The 17088-nt window shown below is 38.4% G+C and overlaps 1 protein-coding gene across 2 annotated transcripts in view; it reads right to left on the bottom strand.

The window, feature by feature from the left end:
- Ar (androgen receptor) overlaps nt 1–17088 on the bottom strand; it is a 174023-nt gene that overhangs the window by 11204 nt on the left and 145731 nt on the right. For both annotated transcript variants that reach the window (XM_036174681.1, XM_036174680.1), the window contains exons 4-5: nt 6039–6326; nt 592–736 (exon numbers count right to left, since the gene is read on the bottom strand). In XM_036174681.1, the coding sequence (XP_036030574.1) occupies nt 592–736; nt 6039–6326 (433 nt within the window). The remainder of the gene's footprint in view (nt 1–591; nt 737–6038; nt 6327–17088) is intronic.

Raw genomic sequence — 17088 nt, 5'->3', positions numbered from 1 at the left:
GAGACAGGGTTTCTCTGTGTAGCTTTGCACCTTTCCTGGAACTCACTTGGTAGCCCAGGCTGGACTCGAACTCCCAAGTGCTGGGATTAAAGGCTTGCAGCGCTGCCAACGCCACTGCCACTGGTGCCACCACCACCTGGCTAAGTGGTTTTTTTTTTTTTTTAAAACCATGGGCCAGGAAGACTACACCCATCAATTTCTGTTTAAAATGGTTAAGGGGTTTTGTACAAAGATCAAGACATGGATAATAGCAGAACTAAGACTTTAGGAGAGAATATGATTCCAAAATCTAAGCCCTTGGTTAAATTCGTGAAAGAGAAATATAGTCAGTAGGAAGACAGATATGAATTCAATCTATTTAAGAAAAGGGAAATGGCAGGGCCATTTGATTTTGACACATATAACCTCCCACATCCCAAAAGACATGACTATCTATGAAAACATATCAATTTACCATGGGAATTCAGTGAGACAGGTTCTTGAAAGTACTGAACATAGTCCTGGCATGAAAGTAATTGCTCAACAAATAGTGACTGACAGAAGTCCTCAGTGGTAGCAGAGGGACACAAGGCTGGTCATAGAAGTACTTACTCATTGAAAACCAGGTCAGGTGCAAAGTAGAGCATCCTGGAGTTGACGTTAGTGAAGGACCGCCAACCCATAGCGAATACCATGAGTCCCATCCAGGAATACTGAATGACTGCCATCTGGTCATCCACATGCAAGTTGCGGAATCCTGGAAAAGATGGGGCAGAGGCAAAGTCAGATTACCATTGGTGGGCTGAGTTATGTCTGGGCCTCTGCTTTGCTGAGAATATGGAGCCTACACAGCCACTGAGGAGCCCTAAAGAAGTCACTGACAGCTCTTGAGGGAAGGGTTGTAAAGAAGAAAAATCTACATGGTGGTGACCCATTCTCCTTCACTGAGCTCTTCCAATGAGACCATGATAGCATCAGAAAGAGTACTGATGTTTGGAAGGGAGTCACAATCTCACACTACTTACTTATAGTGAGTTGACTCTTTTCTGAGCCCTTTACTTCTATTACTCATTTCATCTTTAGATGGAATATTATATATATTATAATATAACACACACATATGTACTTTTATTATCTCCTCTCTGTGCATCAGTAAAAATGAGTTACAGAGAAGCTCAGGAGTATGTTCAAGGTCATATGTCTATATCTAGCAGACTGATTTCCCAAGCCTACATTCTTGATCATTGCACCTTTGGCAAGATTCAGTTTAATTGCCAGTTCTTCTATGTGGACAGTTCTCCTCATTTTACAAAGCTGTCTTCTAGTTGTAATCTGATGTCAGCCATGCCACAACTGGGAGGAGGATACACTTACATATCTGTGAATTATGGGAGGTGTTTAACAAGTATTGCTTTCTCTACACCCTCTTTAGGTTTTTTCCTCCATGAATCTCTTTCTGCTCTGACCCTCCTAGTTTTATACCCTTCTCACACCTAAACTGCTGCTGTAATACAGAAGCAGGCTTTGTATGACCTGTACTACTAGACTAATTTCTTGTCACTTGCCTTCTGATAATTTAGGTCCCATCCTTTCTTTAAAACTTATAATTTGTTGAATGCCTCATTCTTTTCCAGGCCTCTGCCTAGGCAGATGCCTTTGCTTAGGATGTAACACTACATATCTTTCAAGTATTTTTCTGAAACTAGCTCCTCTGTGAAGCATTTTCCTACTTATGCAAGAGCATGGACCAATGATTATTACTTTACCTTTTCAAGGAACCTGGAATAGCTTTAGACAACTAAAGAACTCAGTTCACAATATCATGATTTAGAAATGGACACATCTTTCTCCTCTACAAGACTTCAAGTTTATCTTTCTATTCATCATTAATACATAGTGTACCTTAGGTATTTGACTGGACACTTGAAAAACATTAATCAAACAATAAGGTATGGCTCCTCAATATTTTTCATTCAGTTTTTATAGAAGAGGAATTTTATTTTCTCCTATTAGCTTGCCTTAAGTGCAGGAATGAGCCCCCCCCCCAAAAAAAAAGTTACATCTGTAATATCACATAGGTAGAACATACAGGCCAAGTTTCCTGGAACTTTCCAATTCTTTGCATGATTAAAAAAATTTAGAAGTATCACCCCACAGATCATCCTTACTAGTACCTCCTTTATTTTGGTACTACTCATTGAGAATTATCATTAAGAATGTTTCTTTCAATTTAGAGCAAGCATCTGTGAACATTTGATTCTAATGACCCCAGATGTGACACTTATTTTATCAACATGGAACCTAAAAATTAGGGCAGTTATGTGACTTGCCCAAGGTCATGCTGCCAGTATGGCTGAACTAGAACTAGAATCCAAGAATTTTAGTTCTCTGTTCCATTCTTTTTTTCTTTTTCGGTTTTTTGAGACAGGATTTCTCTGTGTAGCTTTGTGCCTTTCCTGGAACTCACGCTGTAGCCCAGGAGGGCCTCAAACTCACAGAGATCCACCTGACTCTGCCTCCTGGGTGCTGGGATTAAAGGTGTGCACCACCACCACCCAGATCCATTCTTTCTTTTAATCATCTGCTGATGGTCACAGCTCAGAGATTATGCAGGTCATCTGCTTTTCTTAGCCATGGGCTCAAGTGTGAGGTCTTCACTATCAGAATGCTCTCTGCCCACTCACCCACTCACTCACTCACTTCCATTTTCATTTTGTTTTAGATCTCAAGTCTCCTAGCCATATGCTATTCTAGAATACCTCATAACATCACCCTGCGCTGTTATCTTAGCTCCCAGGCCAGTGCTATTTTCTTCATTGTATTGACAAATGAGCAGACTGGCTGGAGCCTCACACTACAGAGCAGTACTTTCCTGGCACCCTTCTATAGTATAGAATCCCTGGGTCTGATCTTTCCACGTAAAAGATAAGAGGCCAGGTTTAATGAGGCTACAGTTAAGGTTCACATGGGGAAAGAGTCCTGGGAGTTTGAACACTGAGCATCTGTGGTGTGATGCAGTAGACAGGAAAAAAGCCCTAGTTGGTAAGCTTTTCTCTTCTGATGGAATATGTAAATCTGAAGCTATGTGGAAGGGGTAAGTATTAAACTGTGCAGGTATCAAAGAAACTATACAGATGCCTGCCCCCCAATTGTCCAACACCAGAGAATTAACAAAAAGGGGAACATTTCAGTTAAGCTGCAATACTAATTAACAGTACCTAGAGTTGCTTAGCATTCAGACACTGTACCTTTGAACACACAAACAACACAGCACACCAGCTTTCCATTATATTGCACTCTGTTTGTAATACCTGACTGTTCTTTTAATGCTTAGCTTTTCAAGTAGCCTGTTCAGACTACATGGACAACAAGGGGAGATGGGGGAAACTGCAGTCTCAGGGAGTAGATGATGCTTCCTTCTTATCTCATTAGACAGTTCAAACCTGAGGTCAGTGTCAAAGAAAGGCTGGTGGCAAGTTAGACTGAGCTTAATGCAAGATATAGCTTTAATATTCAATCATCATAATTATAAGCTACCATCTGGAGAGCAGCTACTGTGTTTCACCTCCTGTACTAGGTATTCTTTATACATAAACTTTATGCTGATGACAGTTCTCAAAGTGTTCTACCATCTCTAAAAATGAGGAAAAAGCTGCACAAAGACCGGTGATTTACTTAAGGTTATATATCAAGCCATAGCTAGGATTCCAATCCAGATCTATCTGATTCTAAATATGCTATGTATATACAATTGATTCAAGTGTCTCCAATTTTTAATTATAATTATTAGTGTGCCAGGTACCTTATGAGAAATTTCCCAGGTGTTATCATCATTACAGAAAATGTACAACAAAATTCATCTGACTAGGTTCTTGCATAAAACAGAAACTCACACGTTGAATGTGCAAATTGCTTGAACTAGTAGGTGATTATGGACAATTTGAATAGTCATTCTTATGAATGCAGTAATCAGCTTCCTTTAGGAGCTATTCTTCTAAATGATTCAGTGTCAGAGGTCATTTATTCTGGAAAGACAAATGCTAAACTGATTTTGGCTCACAGATTTGTTAATGCAAGGAGAAGGCTTCCCATGCTGAGGGTTGAGCCATGGACAGCTAGTATTTCCAGGTAAAAGAAATTCTGCCATGGCCATTGGTACTAGGTTATTTCTAAGGTCACTAAATTAGAAATCAAAGTATCTGAGTTCAAGCTCTAGTTCCATTGTTAAGTAACCAATATAATAAGTTAGTCTTTGAGCTGTGGTATGTGGGAGAGAAATAAGAAGATCACTTTTGAGACTCATTTATATGAAAAGGTTGTGAATCCTATGAAATGAGAGATGTTAAATAATTGGAAATTGAGAATCTCCATTAAAAAATGGCATCAAGACATCCAGCTGGATAAATGATAATAATGTCTTTTCTCTTGTTTGTATTCTTGCTCCCCGTGTGAACTCTCAGTTTTGGCACAGTGCATATCCAGCCTCAGTCCTTGGGCTTCCTGCCCAGTAATCTTACTGGCTACTTAAACTCTGTTTTCTGATATGAGAAAGAAGTAGGGCAGTTCTAGAAGCTGGGACTGGGACCTTGTGAGTTAGAAATACAAAATGAGTTCTTGACAATCAAAATACTAAGTTGTCATAAGCAGAAAGCCCACTACATGATTCAAGTGGCTTTCCAGGAGGTTTGGACACCTCATTGTAAAGCCAAGAATGACAGAAACAGAGAGCTATTACACACAATTTCTAGAGTTCATAGGTTGGAGGTAGTTTGGAATTAGGAGGACCTGGGTTCAAGTTGTATTTTTTTTATTTTATGTATGTACATATATACTTCTGTCTTTAACTGTAAGATAATCACAACTCTTGTCAGAATTTAATTCCATGTAAAATAGAGAAATGGGCACCTACTTCATAGGGAATTCTTATGATAAACCGATCAGAAAACTGCTTTTTTCACTATAATGAATAGCAGTTTTCATTAAAAGGTAGGTTAATCTTTGACTTCACAGGAAGAGACTTGGTTGTTGAAGTTTCAAAAGAATTTTTGAATCATACAGTCTCAGGATTGGGAGAATCTTTAAAGAGCATACGCTTCATTGCCTTGTCAAAATGAATTCCAAACAGCCCCAAGATTGTGTGCCAGTGAATAGCAGCTGTAACTTAGTTGGGAGTAATACCGAGGGAGATACGATGGTGAGGTGTTGAGAATTAGGCAGAGATTCTGGTTTAAATCAATTGAGTGGGTCACTTGTATCTGTGCACAATGCTTTTTAAGAAATAAACAATTTGTTTACTAAAGGAATGTTTGTGAATCCTTAGATAGAAGCTATCTAAAGCTTCCCTAATCTGTTATAGCTAAATAATAAGACTTATTTAAATAACAATGGTCTGCTAAGAGAGTTCCCATTCTTTACTGAAGGTATCTTTGAGAAGTAAAATAATCACTTGGTAATTCTTTCAGCATGACCTAACCTTTCTTCCCACTATAATTTCTAAAATACTGTAAAAAAAAAAAAAAACCACTAAGAGTTCCTTGAAGTGAAGTTTAAAAGTTATCAGGTTAGTTCAAAATGCTCTTGATATGTATAAATAGAGAAACAAACCCAAAAGAGCAAAGGCTCACAAACTGGTTTTGAGCAGAGCTAAGACAAAAACCCTGTATTCTGGCTCCCAACTTTCTTTCTACCATACCATATAGAAATGCCTGTGGGCTAGTTCAGGCTTAATACTACCTCTGGCATGAACTTACATGTTACATATCAGAAGAAAATCTTGGGGATTATGTATGTAGCTATAGCTCTAGGATATGTGATTTGGGCTTAAATGACAAAGTATAATCACCATGCATTAAAGAAGTCATAGAGGATCCTAGCATGCTGTCTGTCTTCCTGCTTTCTGACTCTCAATTTCCCCAATGTTTAAAGTGAGACTTTACTATGACCATCCTTTATCTACAGTGTGGCATTGAGTACTGCTTGAGTTAACAAGTACTGGCCCAAAGAACCATTCAATAAATATGATATCCCTTATCCCACATCCTTATTTTCCTTTTCCTTACCGGGCAAGGCCTTGGCCCACTTGACTACATGGACAAGCTGTCTCTCACCAAGCTCATTGAGGCTAGATAACAGGGCAGCAAAGGAGTCAGGCTGGTTGTTGTCATGTCCAGCACACACCACTCCTGGCTCAATGGCTTCCAGGACATTCAGAAAGATAGGCTGACATTCATAGCCTTCAATGTGAGATACTGTCATCTTCTGGGATGGGTCCTCAGTGGGACTGCCAGCACTGGAATTTTCTCCTTCCTCCTGTAGTTTTAGATTTCCAAGTTTTTTCAGCTTACGAGCTGTTAAGAAGTAAAAGAAATTTGAATTTATTATCAGTGGCCAAAAATACACACTGCAGTTACCCTGTTCGGAAAAGTGATTGCACTGAAAAAAAAAAAAAAGATCTTTTTCTCTTGTTATAGAATCTAAGTTGCTTAAGGACAATATTTATTCAACACTGGTTGGATGAGTGAGTTAGCATCCATCACTGTTAAATCCCAAAGTATCATACAATGCTTTCCCCTTTGATCCTTCCTCCAGACCACTCTAGTATATCCTTATGCCAGAGTGTAGGCTTCAGTATTTATTCCTGGGACATTCAATTGATTCATTTACTAAAACATTCATGGCTGATTTGTTTATTCATCTATTCTCCATACTTCCATTGGCAAATATTTGTTTTCAGGTAACATTATGAACATAGTCCCTGCTTCACTCTTGTAGAAGAGAAATAAATACCCACAAACAATTCTAGAAAGTGCCAGCGTAGTACAAACTACAATAGATGCATCATGAAGGGGGAAAAACAATCTTCCTGCATGGTGAGGTTAGGGAATACTTTACCTCAAAGGTGGCATTTCACCTAGAGCTTAAATACTGGTAAGAATTTCACCAGGTAGAAATGGGTAGAAAGGGTTTAAAGAAATGGGACAAACTAGAAATCAGTGTGAGTATAGTTTATACTGTATATCTGGAAAGATTGGCCATCTATAGTGTTATAAACAAACTGTGGCCTGGTTTTAATGGATGATGTATATTGCATTAAGAAGTACAGGCTTTATCTTACAGGTAATAAGCAAATAATGAACACTGTAAACAAAACAACAATATAAATGTGTCTATATTTGATATTTATATTAAGAAGTTCTGACTTATAGGTTATAGGCATATTCTGAACATTGTAAGTGAGAAAGCTATGCAAATGCATTTATGTTAAAGTGACCAAAAGTACTTGTTAAATGATGATGTGGACTTTATTCTGTGGGTTCTAAATGGGTAACAAAAAGTACACCAGTTTGGAAATCAGGTCCTTTTTCTCTATCCATGCGTTCTTTTCAGCACTGTGAACTGAACATAGTCCATGCTTAATAAATACTCATCACTTAGCCAGTATCCTAAGTCATCTTTTTTGCTTTGAGACTTGCATTGAACAAAGCTGATCAGGCTTGCTTTGAACTTTCTCTGTAAGCTGGGCAGGCATTGGATTCGTGATTCTTCTCTCTTGGCTTCCCAGTAGCTGGAAGTATAGGTCATTGCTACTAGGTTTAGCTCACATACATATATTGGTACTTAATGTTCTCTGAGGACAGAAAGGCTGCCACATATTCATGTCTTTATAGAGATTCAGAGACTAGATTTACAGCAGTTGAGAATTTACATATCAGATGGGAATGAAGTTTAGAAAACAGTCTGAAAATCCTTTATATCTTCAGACTACCAAATCATCCCACCTTGGGAATAGTGAGCAGGAATTTTCTGGTGTGCTGCTTCCCACCACATACTATAAAGTGCCTGAGATGTTGTCTGAATGATATTCATAGTTGATCATGTACCATAACACATATTAATTTTCTTCTTTAGCAGAGGGGAAGAAATGGAAGGTAAAGGATCAGAGCCTGTAATAGTATTAAATAAATAACATGATGTCCATGACTCTATTATCCATCTATAAAAAATGGAAATCATACTAGGAGACAGCTGTTAGAATATTAGATATAACATTCTTTAAAACAACCACAGTAATCCTAAATTCAGTCATTAAGAACCATTTTCCTGACATACTAACACACATATGCACATATGTGTGAACGTTTGGGCATGTGCATGCCCCCCCACACACATACACATACACACACTTACTTTAAAGGTCCTCTGGCATTCCAATGGTTACTTTCTTCTGTTTTCCCTAGCACTTATATTGATAAGTATAAATAATTGAAAAGGTCATAACTCTGAGATCTATCATAAGCAGATGCACTGGGAGTAGACCATAAACTGAATTTTTCTCTAATCCTTTAAAAAAATAAATAAAAAAAAAAACAAAGAGAAGTTGATCCCTCAATTTAAGTGCATAAATTTGATAAAACCTACTATATATCTACTTCTGGCTCCATAGAAAAATGACATATCTGGAACAGACTTTAAACCCTAATTAGAAAAGTAAGGCCTTTACTGCAAATTTTATCATACTCTTACTCAGTAAATCAAAGTAATAATAGGTTGCATGTTTGTATCAACACATAGGACAGGGAGAAGAAAATGATGTGTCTAAGAGCATTGAGAAGAAAAGGGGGAAAATAATAAGTAAGCCTGAGATCCCAACCTTGACTGCAAGATGACCTTGTCCAACAATAATTTTTGCAGGATTTGGGCACAGTCAGTAATAAGGAGATAGGCACTTCCATTGCCAACCAACTTTCACCTCCCACTTAAAGGCATAAGCCTGGGGGTTTGGTATGAACCTAGTCAATTTACTCCCAGAGCAAGAGGCCTGGTCTTCATAATGTTTTGCCATTTGGTTAATCTATTTCTTACACTGGATCTTTTTCATGTACATGGCACTGCAAACTGATGGTGCCTCCAGAATGTTCCTGGTACAGTTCCCATATAGACCCCACACTTATTGCTGGTATTTTCTAGTCTTGAGCTTAGGGAAAAATAACCTCATTGATCTGAACCTGCTTTACCTAGAAAACCCACATTCCTGTACTTTATCATGTGGTTTTTCCAAGGAGTCTGAATCCCTAAGGTCTTATCTTCTTCTACTATAATCTTTACTCCTTTAGTAGCTAGCATCACATGTAGAAGTGGAGAAACAGGAAGTTCTGAAAATAGTTCCCTGACTTAAATGGAAACATGTCTCGGGTACTGTAGTGGTACAAAGAGTCACAGCTTGGCAAATAGGAAGAGTCCTCAGAAATCATCTTATCCAGTGTTCACATGTTCAAATATATTCAGAATGTACCCAGGAAATATAGTGTGTCGATATGTGTATAGAAGAATGGTTGGCATCCTGCCTGACAAACTGGGATAAAATGTCTTACTGCCTTCCTTTCACTAGAAGACATTCATGTAACATGTAAAATCTCTCACGAAGTGCATGTATTCTAAGCTGAATTTAGCCCCTAGCTATCACTTTGAGAATTCTTGTATTAGTCCAAAGTTTCAAGTCAAAGATGGGGAAGTGGAATCTGGTGAGGCTGAAGCAGTCTAGTGGCAGAGCCAGGATTGGAACCAGGGATCTTATTTTTCATTTAAAATCCCTTGTGACTCATTGCTTCTCTTTCACTGGCTTATTCCTGCTCTATTTCAGTATGTGTCTCTCTGAGATCCTTTCTAGGCGTATATTATTTCATATTGTAGCCACTAGTCCTGTGTGGCTATTAAAATAATTAAGATAAAGGAAATAAAAATGTAATGCTTGAGTCTCACTGGACATACTGCCAGTGTTTAAAAACCACATGTAGCCCGTTACTGCTGAACAGAACAGCACAGATATAGAACGTTTCCATTATCTCAGAGAGTTCTGTTGAATAGTGCTATGAATATGGCCTGCTCTCTGGGGCAGCTGTTCTATTTGTCATGCTATGCTAAAGCCATTCATAAGAAAATAATCCAAAATGAATGATATATATAGATGAATCCACTGAATTGCACTTAAAAGGTGCAAGGACAAAGAGAGTAGTTGGTGTTGTTACTATCAGTGAGATTTAGTCTGTCACCACTATTCTGTATGGTGACTCAAATCACTGAGGTGATGACTTGTAGGCCTAAACAGATTCATTTCAAACAAGATCAATATGCATAGGGACTGTGGGGAAGATCCATCAAGATGAAATTATTCCCATTTCTTTGAATTGTACCAATCAGAACTTGGCTGGCATTTTCATATCTTCTTCCAGAGCTATAAGGCATCTGCTTTGAAGAAGAAAGTCTGCATTCCCATTTGCCTCCAGGACCCTGGCAATGTGCTGTCTGTGTGATCATAGGGGCTCGAGCCGCACCAGGTGTTCTGAGCTTGAAGAGGGTGGCTGCGCTAAACATAATTGAAATCGGATTCCATTCATTCTGTGGGGATCCTCTGTTCTCTCTCTGCAGCAGAGGCCAGCATGTTGCTAGACGACTTGGAATCCTAGACAATGAAGCTTGCTAGTCTCAGCTGTTACTCAGTGCCCAAGGCCTTGTTTTCCTCCATGAAGGCCACCCCCATGCTCCTCCCTTCCCTGCACCTGAGCCCCAGAGTCAGAGATAACTCTCTATATAAGATACACACAAACTAACTACTATGACAAAGCAGAGGCTTACCTAAACTGAGGGGCAAAGCAGAGAGGCGGCGCCAAAAGTGGGTACTTCTAATGGTATATGAACTGCTTTACATCTCATCACGGTTTTTAGACTTAGGTTACAGTAGTAGCATTAAAGGATCCTCACAAGGTACGATTTGTTCCTATCTATTCTTCTGGAGCTTGGCAAGCTTGGATTCTGGTATATCAGCCCTGGGACAGTGGATTTCTGTGGAAACTACCTCCACAACATCAAAGAGAGCCTTTTCAAATCATGTTTCATGGTGTGTTCCTAAGGAGGCCTACGTGTGCTTAATCTGTAACTTCTCTAACCTCAGTGACCTTTAGGAATGTTTCCAGATCAATTCTTTGTTTTCTGGGTTATATACCTTCTCACTCTCAGGCAGCGGAGAGGTGTAGGTGATGTTTCTAGTCTTTGAAACTTTGAATTACTGTGCCCAAGGTCAAGGTTGCCTCTCTTCCTGATACTTCATCATGGAATTTGGAATATCAAAGAATCATTTTCTCTGGAAGACTAATTTCTAGGATGGCCTCCAAGATTCTGAGCCCCATGAGTAGGTGCATCTTCGTTCAGTTATGCAGTCATGTAGTAGTGTAGTTGCTCTTGTGGAGTACTGAGCAAATGATATTCAAGTCCCAATTCAACTGAATGTGAAAGGCTTGGCTGAATCAGGTAAGCTTTTAAAATACTGAGCTCTTTCCATTAAGACCATCACCATTTGAGGGACTCAACAAAAATAAGATTCTCTGTAGCTGGCTTTGAAAATGAGGTTGCCTGAAAAGAAATAGAACTCTCCCTCCCACAGCCGCCCTCCACTACCCATAGCTCCTCAGCTAGGGTTAGAATCTCAGTGCCCTTTTATCTTCCATGATGTAAGTTTTAACTGGCTGGTCCTGGCATGTATGGTGAAATATGCCCGGAGCTTCAGGAGGAAGAAGAAAAAAGTGACACTGAAATTTTAAAATGTTGTTATAAAGGGCTTATTATTTGCTTGGTGGTAATGTTAGAGTCTTATGGTATGTATGCTCATAAACAAATCAGTTGTTTTCTCCTATACTTTAGTTTGCTAATCTACTTGGTGAAAATCCAATCTGATTACTCTATATGACTACTTTATGATGAAAGCCTAGCGAATCCTTTCTGAATCCTGTGAAAGTATAACCCAATGGACAGGCTCTGACTTTTCTCCATAATGGATTTCTAGCAAGAAACACTTTGAAAAGCTGATTACAGTGGCAAATTGTGAGGAGTATCAGTTTTCATTTTGGGTGAACGATTGAAGGCCATACTGACAGCTTTCAGAGTCATTATATAATAGCAAGATCTAACTCACAGGGTTGTGATTTTTACAAAAGGGTATGTGTGTACATTGCTTAGTACAGAGTAAATTAGGTAGGCCAATATATGATGGCTTTCACTCTTACTGAGCCCTACTAATATTACTCTATGTTTATGCTCTTTATCCTAAATAGGTAAATTTTCTAAGAAGAAATTAACTACTTTCTGAAATTTATAATATACACCACGACTAAAATCTAATAGGGAAGAGAATGATAGTTCAAAGGATTACTAGCTATCAGTCTAGTATACCACTAGAGCCCTTAGGAACCTATGCATTTCTTCAAGCATCCCTGTGGAAAGGCAAAGTGAACTTTAATATTGTGACCTCACCTGCTTTCCAATCAGAGCAGCGGTGGTATAGTCTATAATATCTACATTTGGAACTCTATGTCAGATTTTATTAGAAAAAAAATTCTATTTTCAACAAAAGAGTTTGGGGACCTATATGCTGTCTATGCTTTCCCTTGCTTGCTTTATAGATGGAGAGATGAAAGGGCAAAGGTAAGTCATACCAAAACACATAGTTACAGCAGAACAAAAGACAGAAACAGATGTCTTAGCTTGCAGGGTGGTATGCTTGCCTTGCTGCTAGCTTGACCACTGTGCTATTAGTAAGAATGGTCAGAAGCAGGGATTGGAATCAGACTCGGGGGGAATTAGGACAGGGGCAACTGGTAGAGAATAAAAACCAGTCCTTGACAAGAGTGAAGTAAGAGCTTAGCAGGAAAATGTGACCAAGTGGAATTAATAAATGTAGGACAAATATCCTCTCAGGCAAGAAGGCTCTTTGGTCCCCACCCCTGCTGGCTGACTCCCATTCTCTTCCCAGTCCCAATTCTTCGTCAGGAGAATAGCCAGAAGAGAGAATATCAAATTTTATCTTTCAAGGTTTATGTTGGACTATTTAGTCTAATGGTTTTTAGTTTGTGGAGGAGTAAACATAATTAATAATAGAATGATATGCAAGGCTGCACAACCTTGCCAAAGCACAGAAACTATTTCCAAGTCTCCCTCCTCCGACTACTGAGCCAGAAGAAAGGGGTTCACTGTTCAAATGCCATCCTGAGTGAGGAGCACAGGGTCATTGCCCCAAACCTGCTTATGAGAAATTGTAGAGCTTGGAAATGCTTTTGCATACCAGGCTTTTCCACTGGAAAAAGTAAGTACATGAATTTAGAGCATACATGCTTTCACAATTACATTTAAACTGACATTAAAAACAAATGCGAAACAGTCCATGCTGAACAGGTCAGCACGACCTGGAAAGCAAACGAGAGTTTTTTCTTTTTCTTTTTCTTTATTTTTTTTAAAGAAAGAAAAGAGAAAAAAAGGGGAAAAAGGCCCAATGTTAACAGGATTAATTATGTCAGTCTGTCGTAAATAAAAAAAAATACCATTGGTGTGTTAATGGTTTTATTACAGGACAATTTCACTAGCAGAAATATTCAGTATTCAAAGCAAATAGAAAGCAGTTAAAAAATAAACCACATTAGCCTTTCAATCCACATTAGAGAAGTTCTTGTTGACTAGATTAAAATTTTGCCCTGAGAAGGAGGAAATGTCCCCGCTTCCGCTCAAAGTTGGCTTTGTTTCCCACCAAGTACGGCTAAGGAAAGGGAAAGAGAAAGATTGTATACCAACACACATGCAAGAGTGCTGTGTGTGTGTGTGTGTGTGCGTGTATGTGTGTGTGTGTGTGTGTGTGTGTGTGTGTGTGTGTGTGTGTACGCACAAGTGCGTGCATGTGTGAAGGTGGTGACTGGAAAACGGACAGAGCAGGAAAGGCAGGTCCCAAGCAAGACAGAAAGAAGATTTTTACTTTCATTTTTGTCTGACTAGGCCTTGTATACTGTGCCTTCAACTGGAGGAAACTACTTTCAATATGGAGGTTGTGGGAAGACAGAACAAAAACCTGCAAATGCTGAATGTCTCATCTGTTACATCAGTATGTCTCACACATGATCTGATTGGAGGCAAGAGTTTTCTGTGAGAAGTAGTGGGGAGTGAAGGAAGCACTCAGGTGAGAAGAAGGGTAGACACACTTCCTCTATTAGCTTAGCCTTGGCAGGAAACATCTGCTGCTCAGATTTTGCCTTTTTCTGCCTTATGAAAGGTTCAGGTTGTGTGGGCTGCTGCAAACAGAGTCACCTTGACTTTGGGGAGAAAAGGACTATGTGAATCTAGTTTTTTTTTCTTTCCCTCCAGTATTTTAAGAGAGGGGATGGCTGGATGGCTGGCATCTCTTCTAGGAGAAGCAAAAATTTGGTTCTTCTTTCCTGTCTGTAGATCAGTAACTTCCTTCAGTTCTTTTCTATGGCCTGAGGCTGAAAACTGGACTTTTGGCAGAAATCCAAAAAAGCCTTTTTCACTGCCTGGTCATTTGAGATATATGTAATTGCCAAACTTGAATTTTCTAATATGAAAGAGTGATTTTGTTGAAAGTAGTGGCTTAGGAAGGGTGGGTTTATACCTAACATGCTCAATAATCAGATGCCTGAGTTGGGTCTTCTGACAAAGGAGGCATCATGCACAAGTGGAGAAAGAGGTGGTTGCCATTTTGGAAAGGGGTTTCCATACCTCTTTTCTTATCATCTTATAAGAAAGAGGTGAAATGAAGAAACAGACAACTGTTATTTGGGGATTTTTTTCTTTTCTAGTTAGTGACAAATGTACTTAAGAACTTCAATATGAGTACATGTTTGTGCACCTCTTCATAAACAATAGACAAGAACTAATTTTTTCAGAGTAGAGAATATGATGGGGCACAGAATAGGAAGGTGCAATGGAATGTTTCCGTTACAGCTGCTCAAAGACCAATAACAATTCTTTATTAATGGTATTCTGAATTTGTTTGCTAAACTATCTCATAAAAATCCCAATATCCTTACTCAGCTGGAAATGAAATCATTTAAAAATGAATATGTCTGTATGTAATAGTTCACTAATCAAAGCTTCTATGTCTTATTGCCTGTCAAGGAGAAAGAATCCTCAATTGCTTTTGGCCTCAGAGTAGCCAATATGACACTTCACTGTGTCAGCTTAGGTTGGTAACCTTTCATCTTGATCAAGATCTACATCTTAGTTTCAAATGCCAGTCCAAATTTTCTGATGGTGATTAGCACTCACAAAATTTTAGTTGCAGACTGCTAGAAGGTTGAAACTATACCTACCAATTTATTTCCACTTCAGCCTCAGAAGACATTATTCAATGAGATGGTAAGCCAGTAGGAAAAGAAGGAACTGGCACACCTAGGTTTATATTTAGCATCAATTAGTTGGACTAAGTAACATGGAATCTGATGACAAAAGAGGTCATCCAGGGTAGTCATTATATTTCCAGTTTGCTACTTAAACATATGTATGTTATCATGGAAATATCAATAACTACATCTAGATGTTTTATTGGTTTCTCTGTGAGCACATACTTCTTTTCATAGTTTTCCTTCTAAGCAACATGCCTCAAAAGGTGTTCAAAGATCTCCAAAAAGTTATCTCACACAGGTAAATTGTCTGAGTTCAGTAAATAAGAAAATAGTTTAAACTTGTGTGGTCTTAAGGAACACATCTTACAACTTATAACAACAAACTGAATGATTTCAAACGAGCAGTTAAATTACTAAAAAAAAAAAATTAAACTTTTTCATGGATTGCTACATTTGGGAAATACTTGGCTCTCTATGTAGTCTGTTGTGTGTTGTGTGTTCTATTTTCTGTTCAATACGTCAGAAAAATATTATCTACAACATTGTCTTTTGAAAGAGCAAATGTGGGATTTTGGATCTCTCAAAGCAAAAGTAAACACCAATAAAATCTTTCTAAGGCTAGCACATTTTAAAAATTCAAAGATTTTAAGGAGACATTTTATGAGCAAGATTCAAGTATTAGATATGGAGTATCATCAATTTTGATGATAAGAAAAATATTACTTACCTCTAAATATAGTTCACTAAAAGCAAGTATTTGGAAATGGAACACATCTATGTGCTTTCTCAGATAACTGGTTTGGAGGTAAGAGAGAGAATATATGGTATCTCCCCACACAAGTTCCATTTGAAAGCACAATTAGAAGATGCAAACTTTCTTCCTTTTCAAAACGTGTGAGTGTGCGTGTGTGTGTGTGTGTGTGTGTGTGTGTGTGTGTGTGTGTGTCCAACTGGGAGATGGCAATGACAGCAAAAGATAGAAGGCTTCAAGTCTTTACTAAAGAAAGGCTAAATCAGAAACCAAAGGACCAAGGGCCAGTAATCCAATACTTAAAGCCATATTTAACAGCAGAGAAAGAAAAGTCTGTAGTGGAACATGGGAAAACAAAGATCAATCTTTACCTAAAAAAGGAGTAGAAGGTACAATGATAATTACTGTGTACCTACTACATGACCCTTTATTTACACGTGTAACAATTTTATAAGAAATGGTGTTCCTACCATATAGCTGGGAAAAATAAGGCTCAGAGAGTTCTACAGAATTTCTTAAGCTCATCAAAATAGTAAGTGGCAGAATTAGGACTAGAAACAAGTCAAAGTAAATCATGTTATTTCTCCTAGAACTACTACAGGACTTTGGTTTACAAAACAGTACTAGTGGGATAGCTGGCAGTTTTTGTCTAATATGTTAAATTTTTAAGTTCCATACTCAACACCACAAAAATACCTTAGAGTTCTATGTGTCAACAATATATTGTACATGTGGATGCTCAAACACATAGAGTAACTTTTCTACTCTGTACATCCTTTTGTGATGCAGGGCTGTTAAAACTCTCAGGTATATGGGAATTGTGTGTGGAAGCAACACTTCTTAGAACTAAGACTCCATGCTTGCATCTCCAGACTGAGAGCTTTCTAGACATAAAAATCCCCAGTCCCTGAATTTCACATTTTATTATTATTATTTCTTTGGTCACATCATTTGTATACTAAGCATGTGTCCTACCACTGAGCTATATTTGTTTTGGTAATGGAGTATTGCTGTGTTTGCCCAGGCTGCCCTGGAATTCATAATTTTCCTGCTTCAACCCCTTCAATGCTGGGACTACAGGCACACATCCCTATTCCTAGCTCTCAAATTTTGAAGTGTTCTTTGTAACACTCTGTCGAATGTCAAACATGAGATACAGAGTTGTACCATAATGTTGGTGTT

This window comes from Onychomys torridus, chromosome X (genome assembly GCF_903995425.1).
Source record: "Onychomys torridus chromosome X, mOncTor1.1, whole genome shotgun sequence".
Lineage (NCBI taxonomy): Eukaryota > Metazoa > Chordata > Mammalia > Rodentia > Cricetidae > Onychomys > Onychomys torridus.
This window is presented reverse-complemented; position numbering and strand designations above follow the sequence as displayed.